The sequence below is a fragment of the Salvelinus sp. IW2-2015 genome, linkage group LG18 (assembly GCF_002910315.2).
Source record: "Salvelinus sp. IW2-2015 linkage group LG18, ASM291031v2, whole genome shotgun sequence".
Classification (NCBI taxonomy): Eukaryota; Metazoa; Chordata; class Actinopteri; order Salmoniformes; family Salmonidae; genus Salvelinus; species Salvelinus sp. IW2-2015.
In genome coordinates, this window is record NC_036858.1 from 1,670,970 (window position 1) to 1,693,791 (window position 22,822).

The window sequence follows — 22,822 nt, forward strand, 5'->3', positions numbered from 1 at the left end:
CCTGACTCATGCCCGGGATGCATCTCGGTTCCAAAACGAATGCAATCAACTTCACCCGGTCCCAGACACGCCTAACCGGCCACTCGCGAAACACTAATCGAATCCCCTCATTGCAACATCCAATCAGTGAAGACTTACCCCGGAAGGAAGCAACACCCCACCCACCCGTGTGTTGTTGCTGTAAAATGAAATGAATTGAAACTTCTCTAAAAATTGTAAATGTAAGTTTCACTATCATCAAGCCGATTTGTTACATTGTTTCCGGTGTGTATCATTTTCAGGAATTTCGTTGAAGAGTCTAAGGTAAGACAGAAATTAATAGGTATGAATACACATTATTTAATTCAAAGTATCATATAGGCGAGATTATGATTGATCGTAACGTTAAATAGTCTACCATACGGTACTTGGATACTTTGGGGTAAGGTTGTCTTTTATAGGCTTTGGCACAACAACACAAAATGATACTACCCGCTGGGGATGTAGGTTTAATATTAATAATAAGGTATGATAACATATGAATGCAATGCCGGATGTTTGAACCGGGAAATAGTTAGAGATGAGGGAATGTGGAAGCAGATCTGAAATACAAAAAGCCATACTCCTGACATCTCCTTTAAGTAACCACTGACCTATCATAGAATTTCAAGTGTAAGCAACGGTTCTTCTATATTACCTTTGCCTATTCTTCCTGTATACAACTGTATTGTCTGTCTGTCAGATGGGGTATATGCGGGTAGAGGAGCACAATTCCAACATGTTACATCTGAAAAGGTCACCTGGCATCCGCTCCTGGTCGCTGCTTGTAGGTAGGGTGTTTGTGTGTGTGTGTGTGCGCACATTCTGTGTAAATATTTATTTATTTGAATGCAATGTAATAAAATTAATTGACCCAGCACTTGGTAATTTTTCTGATTACAGGTATTGCGTCCATTGGCCTGGCTGCTGCGTACTACACTTCAGGTATAACCCAATTTACAGGCATCACCATACTACAGGTCAGATATAACCCAATTTACAGGCATCACCATACTACACTTCAGATATAACCCAATTTACAGGCATCACCATACTACAGGTCAGATATAACCACATTTACAGGCATCACCATACTACAGCTCAGATATAACCCAATTTACAGGCATCACCATACTAGATCAAGATATAACCACATTTACAGGCATCACCATACTACAGCTCAGATATAACCACATTTACAGGCATCACCATACTACAGCTCAGAGATTTAACCAATTTACAGGCATCACCATACTACAGCTCAGATATACCCAATTTACAGGCATCACCATACTACAGCTCAGATATAACCCAATTTACAGGCATCACCATACTACAGGTCAGATATAACCCAATTTACAGGCATCACCATACTACAGCTCAGATATAACCAATTTACAGGCATCACCATACACAGCTCAGTATAAACCCAATTTACAGGCATCACCATACTACAGCTCAGATATAACCCAATTTACAGGCATCACATACTACAGCTCAATATAACCCACTTTACAGGCATCACCATACTACAGCTCAGATATAACCAAATTTACAGGCATCACCATACTACAGCTCAGATATAACCAAATTTACAGGCATCACCATACTACAGCTCAGATATAACCCAATTTACGGTGTCAGCCTGTCACTGCTTTAGTTGAATACAGAAACAGTCTGGTACCTAGGCCAGTCATCATTGACATAATTAAGACAGATTTCCTGCCTGTCTCTGATCCCTCTGTTTTCTTGTCTTTCCAGACAGTATTTTGTGGAAGCTGTTCTACGTGACGGGCTGTCTGTTCGTGGCCATGCAGAACATGGAGGAGTGGGAGGAGGCAGTGTTTGATAAAACCAAGAATGTGATAGAGCTGAAGACCTTCAGTCTGTACACTCTGATTCTCACCATGTGGAGGAGAGGCCAGGAGAAAGGTGAGGAACATCATCACGTAATGTGTCCTGTACTATCACTCCCCTTTAACAATAAGGGTAGGATGATGGGATGAGTGTTCAGATCCGGTAAACCCAGAGGTCTTCAACCCTGGTAGGATGATGGGATGAATTTTCAGATCCGGTAAACCCAGAGGACTTCAGCCCTGGTCTTGGAGAGCTACAGGAATTTTGCTCCACAAACTCACCCTCTCTCTTCCCGTCTCCCTCCCATCCCCCTCCACAAACTCCCATCCACCTCCTCCCGTCTCCCTCCCATCCCTATCCCCCTCCACCTCCTCCCATCCACTCCTCCCGTCTCCCTCCCATCCCATCCTCCCATCTCCATCCCCTGCCTCTCTCTTCTTCCCATCCCATCCCCTCATCCTGTCTCTGTCTTTCAGTGGTGCTGGACATGAGGCACCTGCGTGCCGTGTGTGTTCAGGAGGAGAAGGTGCGCTACCTGGGAAAGGGTTACCTGCTGGTGCTGCGGCTGACAACAGGTTTCTCCTACCCCCTCACACAGAGCGCCACCATGGGGGGACGCAGGTACGACTGGGTTCTGGAGGGGGAAGAGATAGGGTCTTGTAATAGACCTAACATGGAAGATGTTGTGTTAAAGGATCAGAACACAGGTTTCCCAGGATAGGAGAATATTGTAGAATATTCCAAGAATGGTATGGAGCAGAAGTGTAATCAGCCATGCTGTCTATTCTTGATCACAAACTAGTTGTTTGATCATTTTATTTCTCCCTCTTTGTCAGTGATGTGGAGGCACTGGCTTCGTTGCTCAAGCGTTTCCTGGGTCTGGAGGAGCTCCAGTGTCGCTGGGAGCTGGAGGAAGAGGAGGAAGAAGAGGAAGAGGAGGAAGATGACCTGGACCCCAGCACTGACTCAGAAGAAGAGGGGGACTTTGAACCCCCCGTGCAGTAGTGATGAGGAGAGGAAACCACTGTAGACTTGAAATGCACACAAACATATTTTACAGAATTTCGTAGTATTATCCCTGATACTGTAAATGTCCTTAAACACTCTCTTGAGTGGTCGTTTTCCACCGAAGATTTCAACTAAATCATAGTTTGGTGTCTGGCCTGTTCTTAAAAAAACAATGATCATTACTGTATAGTATCTGCATTACACACCTATCCTTATAGTTACAGTGCCTTTTATTTAAATGTAATCAGTATTTGTGTGGAAAAACTCATTCAAACATGCCAACAGGATAGGCAACACATTGGTGTGTTTGAGACCACCCAAGTGCATGACTCTGCTCACTACAACCATCCATCTGAATGCATGTGACCGTAAACTATAATCAAGCATGAAGGATTTCCAGGGATCAGTTAAGAATATTTATGAACGTTAATACTTGCATGTTCATGTGTCTGTCAGCATTCATAGGTCTTATTGCCAGGGCCGAACAGAATCCGGGAAGGCAAAACCTTTAAAAACCTCTTGAAAGGACTTAATCTAACATGGTTTAATATTCATAGAGAACGCTACAGATTGTCTCAGGTAACATTCCTGTCCATAGACTGTAATGTGTTAGTAATAATGTGTATATTTGACAGGAATGCTGTATTACATTGCATCTGGACAGTATTAACTACTGTGTCTGTTAATGAGAGGAAGGTGAGTGACGACGCCTTGTGTTGCTTGAAAGAAAGATGATGAATGAGAGATTTGTAAGTTTAAACATTTTTTAATGTGTCCAGTTTCTGCTGGATGTCTGCAGGTACTGATTTACCTTATTTTTTAAAAATGTTCATACATTTATTTGTGCATTTTTTTTGGTAAAAAAATTAAAGGGAATTAAATTAGCTTTTTGATAATCATGAAATAATTTGTGTTCTATAAATGATTCACAGGTCAACCATGGAAGAAGCCTTTATCCGTTATAAAGTTGGCTACTAACACATTTGAAAGTTGATACCAGGACTAGCTATGAACTCGCCCCCCGGCTACAATCCACGAGCGACTTGCAGCAGACACACATATCAATGTAAACAGATTGAGGTGCTGGACAACTGCCTTGTTCAGGGGCAGAATGACAGGTTTTTACCTTGTCAGCTCGGGGATTTGATCTTGCAACCTTTCGGTTTCTAGTCCAACGCTCTAACCACTAGGCTCTCTGCTATTAGTGATGGTGGCAGCCCTGGCTGTGGTGGGGAGCCTCTCCTGGCTCTACCTGCCTTATGTCACAGAGACCCTGGTCAGACATGCTGAGGTGGTTGCTCAGCCCAGGGTCTACGCTGTAGAGTGTTCTGAGGACTATGAGAACTACAAACGCTACCCAGGTGGGTTTAAAACAACAGTTTTGTATTGAAGCCACAATCTGTAAATGATGCATGCCATATAAAGAGTTGAGTTAGATGCATTAGTGCAAGGCTAGAATAAAATCTGTAATACTCTATGAATATGGTCATTTAAATATGCAAAATTTATGGATTAATTTACCTGATGCCTTTCGGGGATGTTTTCAATTGCATTTTCTTTTTTGTAATTGAAAACCTTTATAAAACCGCTCTCTTGAGGTCATGCCACAGCATCTCAATCGGGTTGAGGTCAGCACTCTGACTGGGCCACTCCAGAATGTGTATTTTCTTCTGTTGAAGCCATTACTTCTGTGTTTTGGGGTCGTTGTCATGTTGCATCAACCAACTTCTGTTGAGCTTCAATTGGCGGACCGATAGCCTAACATTAGCCTTCAAAATGTCTTGATAAACTTGGGAATACCATTTTTCGGCGATGATAGCAAGCTGCCTAGGCCCTGAGGCAGTATAGCAGCCCCATAACCATGACACTCCCTCCACCATACTTTACAGTTGGGATGAGGTTTTGATGTTGGTGTGCTGTACCATTTATTTTCTCCACACAGTGTTCTTTCCAAACAACTCAACTGTAGTTTCATCTGTCCACATAATATTTTGCCAGTAGCGCTGTGGAACATCCAGGTGCACTTTTGCAAACTTCATACGTGCAGAAATGTTTTTTTTGGACAGCAGTGGCTTCTTCCGTGGTGTCCTCCTATGAGCACCATTCTTGTTTAGTGTTTTACGTATCGAAGACTCGTCAACAGAGATGTTAGCATGTTCCAGAGATTTCTGTAAGTCTTTCTTTAGCTGACACTAGGATTCTTCCTAACCTAATCATTGAGCATTCTGCGCTGTGCTCTTGCAGTCATCTTTGCAGGATGGCAACTCCTAGAGAGAGTAGCAACAGTGCTGACCTTTCTCCATTTATAGACAATTTGTCTTACTGTTGACTGATGAACATCAAGGCTTTTACAGATACTTTTGTAACCCTTTCCAGCTTCATGCAAGTCAACAATTCTTAATCTTAGGTCTTCTGAGATCTCTTTTGTTCGAGGCATGGTTCAGATCAGGCAATGCTTCTTGTGAATAGCAAACTCAAATTTTGTGGGTGTTTTTTATAGGGAAAGGCAGCTCTAATCAACATCTCCAATCTCGTCTCATTGATTGGACTCCAGGTTAGCTGACTCCTGACTCCAATTAGCTTTTGGAGAAGTCATTAGCCTAGGGGTTCACATACTTTTCCCAACCTACACTGTGAGTGCTTAAATTATATATTCAATATAGACACAAAAATACAATAATGTGTGTGTTATTAGTTTAACCACACAGTGTTTGTCTATAGTTGTGACTTAGATAAAGATCAGATCAAATTTGATAACCAATTTATGCAGAAATCCAGGTAATTCCAAAGGGTTCACATACTTTTTCTTGRCACTGTAACTGCTCTGCCATTCCTGTGCATTGGCTTCCCTCTAGTGGTGATTTGAACAAAGATGAACAGGCAGGCGGAAGTTTCTACTGGGATGTTGCAGCTGATGTAAGATACTCCTTCCCCCCCCAGGATGCACAGCCGTCACAGACAACTCAGTGACCAGGGAGGAGGCCATGGCCCTCAGTTCAGAATCCCTCACCTTCCTATTCTCTTTCTCCACACCCCACCTCTCTCACCCCCCCCCCCCCCCCCCCTCTCTCTTCTCTCTCTCTCTCTCTCCTCTCTCTCTCTCTCTTCTCTCTCTCTCTCTCTCTCTCTCTCTCTCTCTTCTCTCTCTCTCTCTCTCTCTCTCTCTCTCTCTCTCTCTCCCCTCTCTCTTTCTCTGTCACTTATCTATCTACTCCTTTAGGTTGGCGAGAGGGGGGCCTGTTCAGATGGAGGGGTGAGTATCTACTTTTAGTAAGAAATATTTGAACTTAAACAGGACCAGGGAAGAGCTAGGATGAAGACCTTTGCTCAGACTCCAGTTGTATCTTTCCTCCATCTCCACTAGAGGTCAGGGTTGTTCAACTATAGTTCTATGAGCACAATATCCAAAGTTCAGTTCCGATGGGCTGATGTAGTTCCTGTGTAATACTATCGTTCCTGGCTGCTTAGTTGACCCCTCTCCGTCCTCTCTCCCCTCCACCCTATGTAGACCTGTTGTTCATGGCCTGTTAAGATACTGTTGTGAGGGAAAGCAGCAGGGCACATTTAAAAAAATAAATATATTATTTACTGGTAAGTGAGAGAGAGAGCAGCGTGTCCTTGGGTAGCTGACGGAACACTAATAAAGAACCATGATTTATTTACTGGTTAGTGAGAGAGAGCAGAGTATCCTTGGGTAGCTGACGGAACACTAATAAAGAACCATGATTTATTTACTGGTTAGTGAGAGAGAGCAGAGTATCCCTGGGTAGCTGACAAAACAGCACAATAACAAGTAAAGGACAGAGAGGTAGACTGAAATAAGTCCTAATAGTTTGCTTGTTTTCTTATTCTCTTTTTGGCCTCGCCAGGCTTCCATCCTATCCCTGCACTCTGGGGCTCTGTCGATGGGTAAGCAGTTTGTCAACATCTACAGGTCTCTCGCTCTCTCTCTCCCCTAACTAACCTAACCATTAATGATGTCACTCACTCCGTCTGGCTTCCATAACAGTGGCATCTCCTGCATGGCAATCTGCCTGCTTCTTTATCCTGCTCTGTTTGGATAGCTTCTCTGTCATGGCCTCTTGGGTAATTGTGCACTGTGCTGTCTGTGTTGCTGGATGGTAATAGATGCTAATATCCCTGTTCTGTTCTCTCTGGCTGGCTGGTGGTTGGTGGCGGCTGGTGACAGGCACTTTGGGGAGCAGATAATGGATGTATTCTCTGAAAAGGACTTCCGACCCTACAGGTTGGTGTGTGTGTGTAGTTAGGTTTCCATTCAATTTGCAACAGATTTGAATGAGAATATTCGAAAATATGCATAAAACACAAAATGCTCATTTTCCAACCAGATATGTGTTTCCATCAAATTGACTTGTTGCTAATAAAAGTCTGTGTGTCTTGATGTAGTGCACATAAAATTACTTTTACGGTTAAATTTACTGAATATAAATTTAAAAAATAATAAGTTTAGATGGAAATTAGTTTCCTTCGCATTTCAATTGTTTGTGTGTGTCTGTGAATACAATTTACAGGCCCAGGTTACTGTTCAACACATTTATAAGAAGCCCTGTATAAATACAATTTTCTTTAATAGATAGACTGACTGTTTCATTGGTTGATTTGATTTGGGGATTGATTGACTACTTCCACCCTCCAGGGAGGTGTGTGGTCTTATCCAGGCAGAGACGTTTGACCAGGACCCTTCTCTTCTGTACCTCACCAAGCCCACCTTCTTCTCACACATCAACAGCACACTGGCCAAGACACAGCATGACGAGCACTGGCACCTTCACATAGACAAGGTAAGATAATATTATAGAAGGTAAGGTTTTATACATATCGTACACACACACTTTTCTGCGTTATCCTGTGTCATGAATTACCTTTACGTTTTGAAGTCAAGAAGGATTCAAGCCTCATAGCATCCCACAATGCAATGCAGGCCCCTTTTTCTATTTCACACAATAGCTGACACTCTGGCTGTAGCCAGACTCTTCTAAACCAAAGGCAACACTTCCTCCTAGCTGTGTTTAAATATCCCCTTTAATATTTATGAAACAGATTTGATATTCATGTAAATAAGCTGAAACTGTTTTGTACAGTAGTTCAGTATCAATGACTTTGTAAATCGTACAGAATGAACACTAAAACATATTAAATGTGATGAGGGGAAGAGTAAAACTTCTCATTCGTTTAGGTTTTTTTCACACCATAAAGTGATTTTAAATATGGTCTTAACGGTAGGTTCATAGGTCATCCTAAGTTCAGTATGTTCTGTGAGATTGAATGTGGCTTTGATTGCACCACGTGAATGCATCTCATTACTGTTTAGCCAGCAGGGCAATAGAACGAAGCGATCATTTCATACCAGATTCCTCCCATTCGCTTTTCCTGTCTCGACTGTGGACCTCAGCAAAGCAAACTTTGAAATTCATTGGGTTATTCAATTTATAGGACTGTTAGCGCTTTTTATCCACGTTGAACACTACAGAAAACGTCCCCCAAAGGATATGTCTGAATGTTTCTTATCTGTTCGCTAACGTGTGTGTTTTACCATCTTTGAGCGTTGTTCATTTGATAGTGCTCCATCATCAGTTTGTGTGTGTGTCTCTGGGAATTGGTCATTTGTATTTCTCACCATTATTTATTTTCTGGTGCCTCAATCATTTCTGGTCATATCCCCTCTGAGTCTGCCGCAATATTAATTTATATCACCTTATCCCCTCTCTCTCTCTCTCTCTCTCTCTCTCTTTCTCTCTCGCTCGGCTCCTCAACAGCTGGAGAAACAAAATGTCATCCTAAACACCCCAGCCTTCTCCCCCATCTGTCCCCTAATCCCCTTCCCCCTCCGCCATCCTAGGTGTATTTGGCCCAACCTAATTTAAATGTAAATGGCTTTCGGCATCTTTTTGGTTTCCTCCCCAATCGATCACACTGCTGAGGTAGATTCATACACCCCTGGCCTCTCTGCTGCAATGTGACTGTTCTCTCTACAGCCCAGGACTAATCTAATGTCTGACAGGAAGACATGGGGAAACGAATGTATAATAGTGTGATTTTTATTCAGAACTTTGTCCATGATCATCCAGAAGACACATGATTATTTCCTCAGCCAATCAACAGCAGACAAACCCATAGAATAATAGTTGACCTATTCAATTGGTCAGCTTGTCACATTCTATGCGAGAAAATAATATACATCTTGAGGCGCTTTCTAATTGCGAGTGGCACAGGGAGATGAACACCCATGCCCAGTCAATGCACAACGTTTTTAATGTAGTCGCGGGAAAAATCACACTTTTAAAAGCGGTCCCCGTCTCTCTCTCTCTGTCCCGGGTCTATGTCCCTGTCCCTGTCTCTCTCCCTCTGTCCCAGTCCCCATCTCTCTCTCTCTGTCCCCATCACTCTCCCCCTGTCTCAGTCCCCGTCTCTCTCTCTGTCCTTGTCCCCATCTCTCTCCCTCTGTCCCAGTCCCTGTCCCCATCTCTGTCCCGGTCCCTGTCCCCATCTCTCTCCCTCTGTCCCGGTCCCTGTCTCTCTCCCTCTGTCCCGGGTCTGGGTCCTGGTACCTGTCTCTCTCCCTCTGTCCCGGGTCTATGTCCCTGTCCCCGTCTCTCTCCCTCTGTCCCGGGTCCCAGTCCCTGTCCCCATTCTGGGTCCGGATCAGGCCCGCGCGTTGAGTATCTATAACATCTAATGTATTCTCTGCTAAGGGGGAGGAAAAGAAAGAAAGAAGGGAGAGGAAAAGAGAGGGAGAGCCCTGAACGGTTTGGAAGAGTGACTGCTGTGTACCTTCTCTGCACACCTTCAGAGTCCTCCCAGGTCCTCTGAGCTACATTATTAAAGAGAGAATCTCCATATGACAGATGAGATGGAGCAGAACGTGAAACTGAACCGCTGGGATTTGGAGTGTCAGTGTGCCACTGCTTTATGAAGAGAGATACAAAGGAAGAAGGATAAAAAAGAGGGAGAGGAGAGTCAAGCCATACATAAATCATGATGTTATACAGGATCAGTTATTTTCCTCCATGTAAATTCACCTCCACTTCGACCGAGATTCATAACCAGATTTATCCAAGTGGCACCTTGAGGTGAGGTGGTGGACTGACAGGCATTTTTCCTCCTGCCTTGACGAGAGGAAGTTGGCTAACCATGCCACATTACATCACAGCAAACTCTACAATCTCAAAGTGGGTGACGTGGAAGAGACTCGTGCCATTGTGTTGAATGACGATCACCCCTCCTTTTCTGTGGTCTGATGAGGCTGTGAACCCCACACTGATATAAATAGGGCTGTTTGAGAAGGTAGTGCTGCTGAATAGAGTTTAATTCTGACTACAGGCAATCAGAAAGAGAAGAAACCGGAGGGATCAAATGGATAGCAGCAGCAGGTTGAGAGGAGAGGGAGGAGAGGGAGGAGAGGTAGGAGAGGGAGGAGGAGGGAGGAGAGGGAGGAGGAGGGAGGAGAGGTAGGAGGAGGAGGGAGGAGATGGAGGAGAGGTAAGAGCAAGGGAGGGAGGGGAGAGAGGAGGGACGGAGCGAGAAGAGGGCGGTAGGTACAAGGAGAAGCGTCAAGGTCTATGGTCCAAAAGAGCTTCTTAACAGCTTCTACAGGAAGACCCTGGCCAAGCTTATAGACTGCTGAATAAATTAATCAAATGGCCACCTGGACTATTTACATTGACAATGGCCCCCATCCTTTATTTTTTTACACCTGCTGCATTTGCTGTTTATATCTAATGCATCGTCATTTACCCTAACTTACAAATTACCTCGAGTACCGGTTAACCGCCCGCACATTTGACTTTGATAACCCGGTACCCGAAGAGGAGCACAGTGAGAAAGAAGAAGGTATAAGAAGAGCAAGGAGAACAGAGAGAGAAAGTAAGAAAGATTCTGAAGAGTGCACAGGAGTTATAGATTATCACAAAGCTAAAGAACCTGTATTAGCTTGTTATTGTTATGAGGGGGGAAAGAGGGAGGGATGTCAGTGGTTTATGGTATGGTGTGAGGTGATGGGAGGAAGGAATTGTGTAGATTTGTTAAGGAGGAGAGGTGAGTGTGTGTGTTTATGATGGTAGGAGGTAATGGAACTTAGTGGACTGTAAATGAGTTTAAGATTGGTGGGAAAAAGGGGCAGCACAAGACTGGTTGGAGTATGAGAGGAGGGAGAGGGGAAGGTGATGTGGTAAGGAGTAAGAGCATTGTCACTTGTTAAAGGGGCGTAAACACCGGTGGATAGTTGGCGGGGGCAAAATGTGGACAATAAAGGGAGGGCAAAGAGGGGAGGAGAGGATAGTTGGTGGACTTTGATTTCACCTTTGTATTTTCCACAACATCTGCTCTGTTGTATCTGGGGAAGGGGAGAGGAGAGGAGAGGGAGAGAGAGAGAGAAAGAGGGAGGGGGGGGACCTTGTTTGCCTGGTATCAAGTGAACAGGAGCTGGGGGCATGAGGAGGAGCAGGAGGAGAGGGGGAGAGCGGAGACAGAGAGGGAGAGAAGTGAAGAAGAGTTGTGAAGGGCAAAGAGCGGGGTTTAGAGTAGAGAGCACAGACAGAAAGAGAGGATTCAACCAGGCAGAATAACCGCAACAGTGTAGAGAGATTGAAGGAGGATGGAGGGAAAGAGGAGAGGTAAATTTTGACACGCTTGGGCGTGCTGGATTCAAAGAACCGGAACTATAGTCATTGCGCATAGAGGGAAGTAGTTGGGAGAAGAAAAGGAGAGTATGGCCGAACCAGTTCACGAGTAACTAAGCATTACTGAGCGTTTTTTCTCAACACAGCATAAGATTACCTCAACACACAAACACTTGGAAATATTACCTTATAGATATCAGTAGACATCGTTAATACTTACAAATCATGATTCCGACTAACAATCTCACCGGCTAACCTTCAGTTTGTAGAGAGAAAGAAAAACAAATGGGGGATATTTAAATCCAAAGTGCGGTGATGTTTAGGAGAAGGAAAGATTCATTGTCCTAAGGATATCGATATGTTCTGCTGACTGAGAAGCATGGTGGTGCTGTTAGGGTGATAGGCTGGTGTAGTGGGATAGACCTGGGTGTTAGTAGGATGGCTGGTGTTTAGTCGGATAGGCTGGTTTAGTAGTAGCGCTGGTGTTAGTGGGATACAATGGCTGGACTGTTATGGGTGAAAGGCCGGTGTTAGTGGGATAGGCTGGGTGTGTGGGCAAAAAGTGGTTATAGCGCTCGGTGTTAGTCGCATAGGCTGGTGTTAGGGTGATAGGCTGGTGTAGTCCGGCACACGAAGAATGCTGGTTGCTTATAGTCACGGGGTAGATAGGGGGGCTGTGTATGTTAGGCATTTCGGAGCTCTAGGATGGGTTCTAAGCGGTGATAGGCTTTGGTGTTAGTTTGATAGGCTGGTGTTCAGGGTGATAAGGCTGTTGTTAGTCCTTGAGGATAAGCCCTAGGAGAGTTTTAAGGAGAGATGGCGCTGATACATTGAGCCCCCGGCTGTTAGGCGTGATAAGAACACTGGTTGGGTTGATTAGTAATATGGTAAATACAGGCTCTTGGTGTGTTAGGGATGAAAAGGTGTTTAGGAATGTGGGTTAAAAAGGATAGGCTGAGTGTTAGTTGATAGGACACTCTGTTGTTAGGGTCACATGATAAGGCTGGTGGTTTAGGAATAGCTTTTGTTTGTAAAGTCTGTGATAGTAGGAGTGGGCGGGTGTTTTAGCAAAAGTCTTGCATGAGTACTGAGGGCTTTTCTGCTGGGGTGGGTTAACAGGGGTGATAAGGGGATGGGTGTTAAAAAAATTGGAAATGTGTATTAGGCTGGTGGTTATGGTGTATTTATGGTGCAACTGGTGCTTAGATGAAGCATGTGCAAGTGGCAACTGGTGTAGGGACGTGAAATATGCTGAGGTGATGAGGAAGTCTGGATGAATTGAGGAATGTTGTTAGGGTTCCAAGACTGTTGTATTATGGGTGATTAAGGGTCTCCGGTGTCTAGGTATCATAGGCTGTGGATGGTTTAGGGTGATAGGCTGGTGTTTAAGTTTTGCCTTAGGGGTTTGGTGTTAGGCGTGATGGCGAGTGTTAGGAGTCAATGTTGAGGATAAGGGCTAGTGGTTTTATGGTTTTATTATGTCATGGTGGATAAGTGTCTTGCGTGTATGTTAGGTGTGATTGAGGTTTATGGCGAACACACTTCCTACCTATCAATAGCATGGAGAGTTAAGCGAATCGGTTAGTACACCGGCCTCGTCAAGTAAGTCTGAAGGAGGCTCTCTCTCGCTCCCTTTGCCTTTGTCCTTCCTTTTCACATCCACACTAATAGGCTTGCTCCTCATTTGGTCCTGTTCATATGTAGTCGAACAGACTGAGAGAGACCAACAGAAACACAATGTCTGTAAGAAATGCACCTATTGGTAAAGATTTATTCCTGTGCAGTAACAAGTACCACATTATCTCCCTTCATGTTCAAATGTAATGGACTGAACGTTTTCAACAGGCAGCCGGGAATTTTGATCGCATAATTAACACCATTTTGGTCTTTTTGGCCACCAATCAAGAATATCAAAATAATTGAGCCAATACTTTGGGAGAGAGGAAGGTTTCCATGAAATTCGGCATGCCTATGGATGAAAGAGCTCAGCGCATTGTCTCCTTCACAGTTTAGCCAGGGAAAGACGTATCTGGACAATTTAAAGACTTTCTGTCTTTCTTTCTGTCATCTCCGACCGGCCTTTAAGCTATATTTCTGACCAAGATACTTGCAGCATGGAAACGGTGTGTGAGTGTTATTGAGGATGTTCTGGGCTGTTTTCTTTATGAACTAAAGGTAGTGGTGTATTTAATGAGCTGTTCTGGGCTGTTTGTTTATGAATAAAGGTACGTGGTGTACGTTTATAAAGTGTTCTGGGCTGTTTGTTTATGAATAAAAGGTACGCTGGTGGTAGTTTTAGTGAGTGTTCTGGCTTGTTTTGTTATGAATAAAGGTACGTGTGTAAGTTATCGAGTGTTCCTGGGCTGTTTTGTTTATGAATAAAGGTACGTGGTTAGTTATGAGTTGTTCCTGGGCTGTTTGTTTTTGAATAAAGGTATGTGAGCAGCTATGAGTTGTGTCTGGGCTTGTTTGTTTATGAATAAAAAGGTACGTGGGTAAGTTTATGAAGTGTTCTGGGCTTATTAACTGTTTATAGGAAATATTTGGCATTCCAGACTCGAGGGATTACTCTCCAATAAAGTGTTATCTACCATTATCTAGACTAATACTGATAATGTATTAATTTCTGCCATGTCTGAAATACCCTCCTTTTCAGCTAACGGCGCAAAAGCAAAGCCTTTGACTATTATATCTCTGTCCATTGTAATTCCACAAGCTCTCTCTGTCCGTCCTCTGTTCTCTCTGTCTCTGTCTCTGTCTTCTCTCTGTCTATGTGCTGTCTCTCCCTGTATCTGCTGTCTCTGTCTCTGTCTCTCTCTGTCTCTCTGTATCTGCCTGTCTCTGTCTCTCTCTGTCTCTGCTGTATCTGTCCCTGCTTCTGTCTCTCTCTGTCTCTATCTCTTGTCTCCTTGTCCTGTTTCTGTCTCTCCTGTATCTGTCTATCTATCTGTCGTCTGTCTGGCCTCCGTCGCTGTCTGTTCTCTCTGTCTATCTGTCTCTGTCTGTCTCCTGTATCTGTCTGTCTCTACATGTCCTTTGTCTGTCTCTTATTTGTTGTCTCTCTGTCCTCTGTCTGTCTCCTCTGTCTTCTGTCTGGTCCTCTCTGTCTCTGCTGCTCTCTGTATTTGTCTGTCTCTCTGTCCTCTGTTCTGTCTCTCTGTACGTCCTGTCTCTCTGTCTTTTCTGTCTCTGTATTTGTCCTGTCTCAATCTTGGGCGAGCGCATCTTGTCTGCTCTTCTTGCCTCTTGCTTCGTCCGCTCTGGCACTGGTTCGTTCTTCTCTGTATTTGTGCTCTTTGTCTCCATGTCTGCAATCATGTCGTAGGTCTTATCCGTGTAATGTTCGTGGTCTGCGTCTCTCTGCCCTCATCTTCTGGTCTTCCTTCTGGGTTACATTTGTCTGTCTCCTCTGGTCTCTGTCTTCTTCTCCCTATTTTCTTGTTCCCTTGCGGTCCTACTTCTGTTCCTGGCCGGATCTGCTACTCTTTCGAGGGGAGCTTCCATCCAGGCTTTAGGGTCACCCCATATGCCAGTTCTGCGATAGATACACCTGACTTCCACCAAAAATTTTACTGGGTTCTCCTAGGTCCCCTCAAAATCAGCAATATGTCGTTGTTTTCCAGAGCGTAAATTCTATTAACCTAACGCCTGCACCTGATTTCCTATTTGTCCCCTGCCTCAACTTTACTCAGCTTGCCTAGAGCAGCTAGGGCAAATGTATCTATATTCAGGAGATATAAATCTATGTAAATGAAAGAATTCGACACAACAATCGCACAACGCACTAGCGAACCCTTGGCTCTCCCAAAGAAACAATATTGCTCGTTTTTTAATTAAACACAACCAGACAACAACCCTTTCACTTTATTGTCCTAACCATAAGCATTTCCTTGAACTTGACTAAAATAAACCCACTCAACTTTTTTAACACTAGACCCCTAAGCAGCATTCTGTTTATACACACCCAAAGTTCTCTTAAGAGAGCACCACATGTACAAATGTAGTCTAGCATTGAGACATGTGCAGTTGAGATGTTCATCGCATAACACTCTAAGCAGCAGGTTCTGTCATATGGCCCACCAATTATCGAATATTAGATAGGAAGTGGCCGCTATAATTTCAACTAGTGTTGAGAAAAGGGCGGTGTATTATAAAACTCATTTACTTTTAAGTCAGATTCTCTTGCCACCTAAAACTGAATGTGCCATTTTCAAACTTAGGGCCTAATCCCAACTTGTTAAGGCTGGCCTGTTTGGACCCCACTGCCTAATCCACATAGAACTCTGGGTTTGGCCAAACAACTCCAGCCTCTTCAATGATTGCTAGATCTATGTCAGATGTTGTCAGACTGGGGGATCCATTGTTACATTTGTTTGTCTTGCGCGAGACGGTAACCTTAAATCTGCCTTGCACATTAAGGGCCAGACATAGCAGATGTATTTATTACTTCTAGGCTCTTCTTTTCTTTTTGGTTACAAGTTGCTGGGGCGTTCATATAGGGGCTGAAATGCTCAATCCACAAACTTCAGATTTTTGTAACGCACTCTTTTACTACAGAATGTTTAAATTGGCCCTTTTATTAACTCATCATTATCTTTCTGCAAACCCTTGTGTTGTCTCAGTTTCCATCATCTCAGTCCCATAGGTCTAACAAAATGATCCCGCCACTATGTTTAATAACAGATACCTTCCAGCAGAAGAAAAATCCCTAGAAATGATATTTTTTCAAAACTTCAAATTTAAGGAATTTTCACTAGAAGTGACCCAAATTAGAAAAAAGTGAGTTTACCATCATCGCCTCGGTTGATAATTTTTCATGAACAGTCTCAGTATTACACTTCTTCATTCACCCTACACATAGGATTATCGTTCACACAAGACGGTTGTCTTTAGGGTCATTAGGCAGTTGGTTTTCGTAGAGACCAGAAAGATGGGGCCAATTCAAAACATTTACCTAAAAACTGCACAACACATCGCATGTGCTAGCTGCCGCCTACCAAGAGTCTCTGGGGTTTCTGCTAGCCCCCAAGCAAGACAAGCAATGAGCGGACGGTGCACACGGCTCTTGAACGGTTCGCTCGCCCCGGCACGCCTCCTGTACGACCAGCACGTCCCGCAGGCTCCGGCAATGCACCCCCGCAACTGGAGATTCTCTTCCGCCACACCAGGGGGTGGGGGGCAGAGAGGCGCTTCTCAATATAAAAAAGTTGTATCCCTTCACCGCACACCCCAACCACATTCCTAGTTTCTTACCTCCCAAATGAGACAAGAATGTGGTCCTCCTGAGTCAACACTGGCCAAAACGATGGTCTTTTGAGATCCGTGATCGTGAGGACAGGAGCCGGCCAGCCTTTCGTCCCATCGGCCTGGACTACAACCACTAAAATAGCGAGGGGTGGACAACTTTCAGGTTGCAGGAGGATGACTTCGCCCCGCTGGCCCCTGGTCAATCTTCCATAACATCGGATTTTTGCTGTCCTTCAGGTGGAGGGACTAATGGGTGCCTCACGGGGTTGAGGGTTGATGGAATGGGGTTTGATTTGGGGAGCACCAGGTTCTGTAAGAGGATATTCCTTGTCTCAGTATGTTAAAAAACACCCAACATTTGCATTTCCTTTATAGGATATGATTCGTGTTAATGTCACTCCCACGTTAGGCCCGGCTCTGTGGGTTCAAGAGACAAGTTCTCTGGGCTAAACGAATGGCGAGGGAAATGAGTTTGTTAAACTTGTAGGAAGCACAGAACCTGTGGAGAGTTATAATTAACCGGCAAATCATCTGTCTCTGGGACCACTTCTTGTCCCTCATCCTTAGGTTTCCCAACATCTCAACATTCTTGTCACCCTACTAGTCCCCATCTCAACTTCTGTCACCGTCATCTAGTTCCCATCTCAACTTCTGCTCACCTCACTAGTTCCCCATCTCAACTTCAACCTTGTCATCCTAACAGACATGAGTTCCGCCGAAGCACGTCACACCTTCTTGGTCACCGTCTGCAACTGGCCAAGTCATCTAGTTCCCCATCTCAACTTCTTGTCACCCTCCACTCAGTTCGCTATGTTGCCTGCAATCTCAAAGCTGTTCTGAGGTACAACCTCATCTAGTTCCCCCATCTCAACTTCGGTGTTCACCTGACATCATCTTAGTCCCCCATCTCGCAAAACTTCTTGGTCACCACCTCACTTGTTAAAGTCCGCACATCCTCAACTTTCTTGGCACACCAGCCTGGGGCTGGCCGCGGTCATCTAAGAGCACACCCATTCTCACCTCTTTAAACCTGTCATCTAGTTTCCGCATTCAACTTCTGTCACCTTCAATCTTACCCGGTTCCGCCATCTCAATCCTTGTCACCTCATCTAGTTTCCCCATCCCAAACTTCCATGTCCACCGGCATGTACCAATCCCCTTCTATGCTGTATGGTTCCACCATCCTCAACAAATCTATTGTCACCGTCATCTAGTTCCCCATCTCAATTCCTGTCACCTCATCTATCCTTCCTGTGCAATCATCACTTCTTAGTCACCTTCATCTAGTCCACTCATCACGTATACCTCTTGTACACCTGCCCATTGCCCTCACCTGTTCCTCATCATCTAGTCCCCATTCACTCAACTTCTTGGGGTTCACCATCATCTAGTTCCACCATCTCAACTCTTGTCACCCATCATTAGTTCCTACTCATTCGTGTCCAATCTTCCACTTGGTCACTTAGCGTTGATTGCTTTCACTAGTTTCCCATTCTGTCAATACTTCTTGGTCACCTTGTTTTTGTTGTTTTGTTCTTCATTCCATCCTTCGTTCTCCCCATTTCTCAAACTTTTCTTTGTGGTCCTTCATCTACCGGTCCCCATCTCACACCTTTTTCTTTATTGTTTGTTTCGTTCTACCTATCATCTAGTTTCCACATCTATCAACATTCTTGTACACCCCTTTGTGGGTGGGTCGATAAAGCCTTCCAACACATGTCGTACAACAAATCCTTGGGCATCAATTTATAATGTAAAATAGATGTGGTACTACTCAATGTACGTCCTCTTTGCTCAAGTTTTATCTCTCTGTAAGGTCTTCTGATAAATAACATATATTACCTATTCGCCCTCTCTCTCTCCCTAATGTTCGCTGCTTGAATACCCTTTTCTCTCGGATGTCCGGCTTACCTCATAATCCACTGGTATTTCTCATTCTCTCATCGCATCTTTGTCCTTATCTCTCTCAATCTTAAATGTACTCTGCCCCCTCTGGTCTACTCTCCCTCCTGGGGTCTCAACTCTCCTTCTGGGTCTAAAAACTCATACACAAAATCCTGGTGCATAATTTATCGCCCTATGGTCTACATGTCTACTCTGTTCATCTCTCCTGCTCTACTTATCCTCACCTTTCTGGTCAAACTCTCCCCATGGGGTCCTTAACTCTCCCTCTGGTCTATACTACCACATTTCAAGGCCTTCATAATCCCCACTGCTCTCATCCTCCTGTATCTAAACTCTCTCTTTCCTTGGTCTCACCAACTCTCCCTCCGCCTAACTCCTTTCTCCCCGTGCCGGATTCTATACTCTCCCTTAGTGGGTCCAATAACTCTCCCTCGGGTCTAAACTCTACCCATGGTCAGACTCTCTCCCTCTGGGTCTAACTGCTCCCCCTGGTCAGCAAACTCTCACCTCTGGTCTAACTAACTACTCTCCCCTGGTCAACTCTCCTCTGCGTCTAATCCATATTTCTGCGCGTCACATCTCTCTCCTGGTCTCTATACTCTCTCAACCTCTATTAGTTACTCCACACTGCTCTCACCTCTTATCTAGGACTCTCCACTGCTGGGTCATACATCTCCTCTTCGGTCTAACTCTCTTGCCCCTGAAATACTAATAATAACTCTCCTATTCATGGAATCAACTCTCCCTCCAATAGGTCCCTCTATATACTCTCCTCCATGGTTCTTAATAAACCTCCCTCCTGGTCTAACTCTCAGAACTCCTGGATTCTAGCCATCCCTACACTGGTCTAAGCCTCTCGTTCCCTGTTGGTCTAACGTCTCCTCTGGTCTTAAAACTACATAACGAGCCTCCAGTGTTGTTCGGCCCTACTCTCTTCCTTTCTGTGCTCACACATCTGTGTCTACCCCGTCTGGACACGGGGAAAAAAACCCCACAGCAATTCACTCTTCCTACTGGTAACTGTATACGACTCGAGAATGCTGCCGTCTTTGTTTGATCCCGTGGTCTATGACTCTCCCTCTTGAAGTCTTTAACTCGCTCCACCTTGTGCGTCCTATAAGACATCTCTTCCCCTTGCTAAGCTCGTTTTTTCACATAAACAGGGGTTTCATTGAATTACATGCTCCTGTTTTATTTTAGTAAAAGGCGGGTCTCCTCTCTTGGGGTCTAAAACCAAACTTGGGCTTTTTCTTTAAGGGGATGGGGTCCACCAGCCTATATCTCTTTTCTAATCCCCCTCATTTCTACCCCCCATTCCTCTCTTCTTCTCCAGGGTCTGAGAAGACATTAACCCAACTCTCTTACTTATGCCTCCATTCCTTACCTCCTTTCCTCTCTTCCCTCCAGGGTCAGAGGGAGACATCAACCGCAACTCTCTTCACTCCATTCCTACCCCCTTTCCTCTCTTCCTCTCCAGGGTCAGAGAGACATCAACCCATCTCTCTTCTATCCCTCATTCCTACCTCCTTTCCTCTCTTCCTCTCCAGGGTCAGAGAGACTTCAACCCATCTCTCTTCTGTCCTCTCTTCCTCTCCAGGGTCAGAGAGACATCAACCCATCTCTCGTCTGTCCTCTCTTCCTCTCCAGGGTCAGAGAGACATTAACCCATCTCTCTTCCATCCCTCTTTCTCTTCTCTTCCTCCTCCTCCGGGGTGAGTATCCTTTTCTTCGGGGTCAGAGAACCTTCACCACGTAGAGCAGGTCTCGTGGGGAACGCTCTACACCATCACTGTCTCCTTCACCTGTGCCCACGCCGTCGCAGACCCCGCCATGCCCATCACCTCTGTATGCCAGTGTCACCTGTAGACCTGGAGGACTCCTACAACAGAGGGAGAGGAGGGATGGAGGGAGGGAGAGGAGGAAGGGAGGGAGGGGTCAGATTTTTCCTGATCATTCGGGAACATCTGAAATATTTTTCTGATAATTCGGGAACACCTGAAATACTATATATAGAGTCTTATTAAAACAGAAATGTATGTTTTTTACTTTTCTATGTGGTGCTGATCACATCACTGACGGTAGAGGCGAGGAGAAGGACAAAGGAGAGGACATCATGAAAATTATTTAATACACACTGGCCAGTTTTCCATACTCTAGTTCCACCCTCCTTCATCATGGGCTACAAAACCAAAACTGTCTCTGGATCAGTCTTTACGTGCCAGTTTTATCAGTGGGAAAGGAAACAAGGTTGTAATGCTACTCCATCACATTCCACTTACTATCCAGTATGTACTTCAGTCTAAATAAAGTTATATAAAAGTAAATTGGTTTTATGCAATGTTTATCCTTTTTGTTCTTCTGTGTCACGGTTCCATCCCATTGGTATTTTTGTATTGATTGTGCTGCAGAATGGGAGGAGGTGAGGGCTCTGGGAGTGTGGTGCCAGGAAAATAACCTCTCACTCAACGTCAACAAAACAAAGGAGATTATCGTGGACTTCAGGAAACAGCAGAGGGAGCACCCCCCTATCTACATCGACGGGACCGCAGTGGAGAAGGTGGGACGCTTCAAGTTCCTCGGCGTACACATCACGGACAAACTGAAATGGTCCAACCACACAGACAGTGTGGTGAAGAAGGCGCACAAAATAAATTAAAGCCCTTACAAACTTTTTTAAAAAAGGGCAAACTACCTGCCCTCCAGGACACCTACAGCACCCGATGTCACAGGAAGGCCAAAAATATCATCAAGAACAACAACCACCCGAGCCACTGCCTGTTCACTGCGCTATCACCCAGAAAGGTGAGGTCAGTACAGGTGCATCAAAGCTGGGACCGAGAGACTGAAAAACAGCTTCTATCTCAAGGCCATCAGACTTTTAAATAGCCATCACTAGCACACTAGCCTTTTTTCATAGACTTGAAATCACTGGCCACTTTAATAAATGTAACACTAGTAACTTTAATAATGTTTACATATCTTGCATTACTCATGTCATATGTATATACTGTATCCTATTCTACTGTATCTTAGTCTATGCCGCTCTGACATTGCTCATCCATATATTTATATATTCTTGATTCCTTTACTTTAGATTTGTGTGTATTGGGTATATGTTGTGATAATGTTAGATATTACTGCAATAACATCTGCTAAACACATACAGTATGTGACCAATAAGATTTGATTTGATATTGATTGTGTTGCAGAACGGGTCGTCCCCATCCCATTGGTATCTCTGTATTCATTGTGTTGCAGAATGGGTCGTCTCCATCCCATTGGTATAGACTGTGCTGTAGTTACCAATTGAGTGTGGCAGAACGGGCTGTCTCCCATCTCCATTGCGTATCTCTGTAGTTCATTGTGCCTGCGAACGGGTCGTCCATCCCATTGGTATCGTCTGTATTCTATCGGTTGCAGAATGGTCGTCTCCATCCATTGGATCTTGATGCTTGTTTCATTGTGTGTGCGGCAGAACGGGTCGTCTCCATCGCCCATTGGTTTCGTATGGCGATGGGTGCGAATGGGGCGAGCGCAGTGCGCCATTGGATCTCGGTTATTTGACTTGTTTGCAGAATGGGGTCGTCTCCATCATCCCAGTATCTGTATCCATTGTGTTGCAGAATGGTTCGTCTCTAGTCCCATTGGTATCTCTGTATTCATTGTGTTGCAGAATGGGTCTCTATCCCATTGGTATCCTGTATTCATTGTGTTGCAGAATGGGTCGTCTCCATCCCATCATGGTATCATGCTGTAATTCATTGTGTTGCAGAACGAGAGGGTCCGTCTCGCATCCAGTTGGTATTCTGTATCATTAGTGTTGCAGAATGGGTACGTCTCTACTCCCATTGGTATCTCGGTATTCCAGTTGTGGTGCAGAAATGGTCGTGCTCTCATCCCATTGGTATCTCTGTATTCATTGTGTTGCAGAACGGGTCGTCTCCATCCCATTGGTATCTCTGTATTCATTGTGTTGCAGAATGGGTCTAATGCCTGTGTCCTCTATTTCCATCTCGTTGTTTCTCTTGTCTCTTTGTGTTTGTGCACCAATGGTTTTTCTACACTTGTGACCATTCCTATGATCTGCAGCGCCACACGATACCGAATGGCTCAGAGTAAAAAGAGGCTTTAGAGAAATGGGTTTTGGA

General features: G+C 44.6%; 2 protein-coding genes across 3 annotated transcripts in view; both read left to right on the forward strand.

Annotated features, from left to right (window-relative positions):
* cybc1 (cytochrome b-245 chaperone 1) lies at window positions 1-3,768 on the forward strand. Of its 2 annotated transcripts, none has more exons than XM_024007675.2 (6): window positions 1-221; window positions 722-809; window positions 922-963; window positions 1,780-1,950; window positions 2,352-2,496; window positions 2,712-3,768. In XM_024007675.2, exons 2-6 carry the CDS (start codon window positions 722-724, stop codon window positions 2,878-2,880), a joined length of 615 nt encoding a protein of 204 aa, XP_023863443.1. In that variant the 5' UTR covers window positions 1-221; the 3' UTR covers window positions 2,881-3,768. The 2 variants fall into 2 exon arrangements, with proteins under 2 accessions (XP_023863443.1, XP_023863442.1); XM_024007674.2 differs by having other exon boundaries at window positions 7-303.
* Window positions 3,673-22,822, forward strand: part of LOC111977507 (2-oxoglutarate and iron-dependent oxygenase domain-containing protein 3-like) — a 26,246-nt gene continuing 7,096 nt past the window's right edge. Inside the window, exons 1-8 of the mRNA XM_070448215.1 lie at window positions 3,673-3,682; window positions 4,074-4,244; window positions 5,824-5,881; window positions 6,103-6,136; window positions 6,753-6,817; window positions 7,073-7,129; window positions 7,541-7,685; window positions 16,545-16,693. Coding sequence (XP_070304316.1) covers window positions 3,673-3,682; window positions 4,074-4,244; window positions 5,824-5,881; window positions 6,103-6,136; window positions 6,753-6,817; window positions 7,073-7,129; window positions 7,541-7,685; window positions 16,545-16,693 — 689 coding nt within the window. The remainder of the gene's footprint in view (window positions 3,683-4,073; window positions 4,245-5,823; window positions 5,882-6,102; window positions 6,137-6,752; window positions 6,818-7,072; window positions 7,130-7,540; window positions 7,686-16,544; window positions 16,694-22,822) is intronic.